The sequence below is a fragment of the Plectropomus leopardus genome, unplaced genomic scaffold (genome assembly GCF_008729295.1).
Source record: "Plectropomus leopardus isolate mb unplaced genomic scaffold, YSFRI_Pleo_2.0 unplaced_scaffold20030, whole genome shotgun sequence".
Lineage (NCBI taxonomy): Eukaryota > Metazoa > Chordata > Actinopteri > Perciformes > Serranidae > Plectropomus > Plectropomus leopardus.
Genome location: NW_024621641.1, coordinates 1 through 3,669, shown reverse-complemented (window position 1 = coordinate 3,669; position 3,669 = coordinate 1). Strand labels below are relative to the sequence as shown.

Below are 3,669 nucleotides of genomic sequence, written 5' to 3'. Positions count from 1 at the left end.
GGTTAAAAACCCATAAAAAAGCAAGTTGTAAAAATGACGAAAAAAGCAAGGCTATAGTATGGCAAAAATCTCAGTCGCCCAAAATGGCATAAAAATGTCATACTACAGTATGTCGTTCGACATGTTATGAAAATGTAATGTTATAGTACACCATCTAAAACAGCATAAAAACCTCACACTGTAATATGCCGTCCAACATGGCGATAAAATAGGTCAGTCTGTAGTGTGTCACCCAAAATGTTATAAAAATGTCATAGTATAGAATGTCATACTATCTTCTATAGTATAATTTCATACTATCATATGTTGTCCAAAACAGCACAAAAAGATCATACTATAGTATGCCGAAACTGCAGGCAAATGTCATACCATAGTCTGTCCTCCAAAACAGCATAAAAATGTCACTGTACAGTATGTCGTATGAAATGGCATTAAATGTGGTACTATAGTATGTCATCCAAAGCGACATAAAAAGGTCATACAATAGCATATCATCAAATGGCATAAAATACGTCATACTATAGTATGTCGACTAAAATGGCATATAAATGTCGTACTACAGTAGGTCGTCAAATACGGCATAAAAAAATGTCATAGTATGTTGTCCAAAACACCAAAAGAAAACATCATATTATAGTATGCCGTCCAAATCAGTATAAAATTTTCATACTACAGTATGGCATGTTCTACAAAATGCCATAAAAAAGCCATAGTATAGTACGTTGTTAACAAATGCATAAAAGGTTGTACTATGGCATACAATACTATGTCATTTCTAATGTCATACTAATCTATGATGTGTTTTATTACATAGTATATTAATAATTTTGCCAAACAAATTATTTCCATTCTAGTGGTAAAACAGTTTATCTTCTTTGGACCTGAAAGGCTAATAAAAATCTGTTCCCTGTCTTGCTAGTCTCTTGTATAAATTACCTTTGACTGAGTGGAAAAAGAACAGACACTCAACTAGCCTCAGTTCTGTTTTATTCAGTCTATAAAATAGGCTAATACTATGTCATTAAAACCAGTTGTACAAAGAGCATGAAATAATTTTCCCAGACATATTACAAAATGTATTTTCTGTCCTAAAGTTTGAAAAGTACAAACACCTTTTTACAAAACAGCAAAACTACATCGTATTGCACAATCTTTTCATTTATCTCCAAAGTATAAAGTTATCAATCTCCATCTGCAGGACAAAAATAAGAAATAAATTAAGACCTTGTCTTAAGCGTAATTCTTTTAAATTACATAACATAAATAAGAATAAACTCTAGATAATTGAATTAGTCCTTAGTTAACAGCTGTAATTTATATGTAAAACAAAATTCTGAAGAAAAGATGCTATTCATGTAACCTAATACTTGGAAAAATAAAAGTGCATTTTGATATTCAAACTGCCCTATGTGGCTTATTGGGGGAAAAAAGATTTGTTTTTTTCTGAAACATAAAATATATGTTATATACACATTTAAAATATACAGTGGGTAGAAGTGCTTTAAAATAATTAAAATCTGTACAAATTTAAAGTATGTACTCTTCTTTTGGCAGGATGAACTCATCGCAGACAAACTTTGACCTCATTAACGCTGTGCACACTCACAGGAACGAAGTTAAATAGACAGGAAAACCTGATCTCTCAGTCACGTTCCTCACAGGTAACACTTGGATAATGACTAAATACAATGTCAATGTGGTTACTGCTCTTTACCTGAGTCAACTGAGAGGATGAGGCAGACACTCAAAAAGGCTGGGGATGAACTATGAAAAGAAAGAAGAAGAGATGGAGAGAGACAAAGTAAGGTGGATGGTGAATCTCCAATCAGCTGTCATTCTGTGTTTAAACGTCCAACGTCCAACACAAAAAAAATAATGGAAGCTTTCTGTCCTGTTTAATATGTATCACTATCACACCTTCCACTGTCCTGGTATTCCATGGGACTCTGGGATATGTGATGAAATATGAAGACACGATGCTTCTTTTGCTCAATGTCAGCAACAGTCCTGCAGGCCTTCAGTGAGGCCTTCCCTTGTGGCCTTTCTTTCAGTGTTAATATCAGTCTGTGCTACTGATTCAGGAACTGGGCCGGCATGCATCAAACATCAAACGAGTGATGATCTGAGACCCGTTCGCACCTTTTACATGTAAGATATGTGTTTCTGAAACCTCACCGCTCCCGAATCAGTAGTCCTTTTCTTACCTTCTTCATGCATGTAGCTGTCTTTTGCATCACGCCTTAACTTTAGCCATCTACAGTCTCAACTTTTTCCTCTCTCCTACTTCTCAATGAGGCCTGCTTCTTTGATCTTGGTGTAGAAGAATTTCTCCAGTAAGTTGGCGCACTTGTAGTACTCGCTCTCTGGAGGGTTGTATTCACGACAGTTGGTGAAGATGCGCTGCATGTCAGCCATGAACAACTTGCGTGTCGTGTAGTACCTGCTCTTCAGACGCTCACTCATTGTCTTAAGGTCTGCGAGGAGAAAATACAGAGTGTTACTGAGTAACAATTAGAAGTGAAAACCACTTAACCGTGCTAAATATGATACTTCAAAAGATCTACACTGAAACTGCTTAATCTAAAATCCAAAATACAAGGGCAAACTATTTTTTGAATGGATTGAAAAATGTTGAACATGGTACACAAATACTGTAGAAAGGTTAAGCATTTCTGCTTATGGAGACCATCCTACAGCCAGAGGTGACATCTTTAATCACAGCAGGCAGCTGCAATGTGTCCTTGAACCTTATCTGCAATGTCTTACTGCCCAGAAGTATTTTTTATCATTCATTATTGTATAATAATAATAAAGTTGGGCTATTGGTAAGTGTGTTCCTCTTATCAGATATATATAGGCCTACTGTATATACATGTATACATACCCATGGGGAAGCGAATGACTTGGTAGTACCCAGGAGCCTCTGTTTTCTTCACTGGCTCCATAAAAGGCCAGGCATTCTGGTGGCTCTGGGACATAAAATATATAAATATAGTGTGTTAATGTGTTAAAGGAACACTGCATGTGTGTGTTTGTCTGTCTCTCACCTTCACATGTTGGAGGATGGTTTTTAGAGTGCTGTACAATTGATCTGGGTCCTTTAGTTCCTTCCTTAAGTACAATAAGTAAAAGTTATGCATTAGTCAGGTCATTAGGTGAAGTAATGGAAAAGCTCAGTTCAAACCTTATACAATACAGTGACACTTACCCTTTACCCACTGGCTTCCAACCAGTTTCACCTGTTGATGTAAAGAAAGTAAAATTCATCTCATATATCATAATAAAGACCTCCATAAACGTTAAAAGAATACTTCACTTTCAAAATGACCATTCGCACATCAACTACTCGCTGTGTGTTACATTAAATTTGTTGAAGGAACTTTGTTTTTCTTGCATGCCTACACAGTGAACAGTCCGAAAAAAGGTGAACGCTCTTCATTATTTGAAGGTATAAGGGTCTGCATTTAAAAACGGGCAAAACTGTTTTAAAACATCTGTTTACAAATTCTTACACAACTCATGCAACTCTAGTTTCTATAATCGTGTGCTAAGTACAAAACACATGCTTTTTCACCAAAACGATTTCAAAACACAAACAGTCTAATGTACGGATGAGTAGTATGCCTGGGCAAGCATAATAGTTTAAACCCACTATATTTAGATGGGTCA

The 3,669-nt window shown here is 35.9% G+C and overlaps 1 protein-coding gene across 1 annotated transcript; it reads right to left on the bottom strand.

Annotated features, from left to right (window-relative positions):
* Positions 1-979: 979 nt before the first annotated feature.
* LOC121965444 (histone acetyltransferase KAT2B-like) lies at positions 980-3,371 on the bottom strand. Its single transcript, XM_042515588.1, has 4 exons — positions 3,209-3,371; positions 3,048-3,111; positions 2,885-2,969; positions 980-2,474 (listed from the first exon to the last, which is right to left on the bottom strand). Exons 1-4 carry the CDS (start codon positions 3,292-3,294, stop codon positions 2,281-2,283), a joined length of 429 nt encoding a protein of 142 aa, XP_042371522.1. The 5' UTR covers positions 3,295-3,371; the 3' UTR covers positions 980-2,280.
* Positions 3,372-3,669: the final 298 nt, after the last annotated feature.

Excerpts from the sequence above, each read along its gene's own strand:
- LOC121965444 (XM_042515588.1), bottom strand. The coding sequence starts at position 3,294 with ATGGAGGTCTTTATTATGATATATGAGATGAATTTTACTTTCTTTACA. Across the intron at positions 2,970-3,047 it reads CCATCCTCCAACATGTGAAG|AGCCACCAGAATGCCTGGCC; the intron begins GTGAGAGACAGA and ends TTTATGTCCCAG. Across the intron at positions 2,475-2,884 it reads AGTCATTCGCTTCCCCATGG|ACCTTAAGACAATGAGTGAG; the intron begins GTATGTATACAT and ends TTCTCCTCGCAG.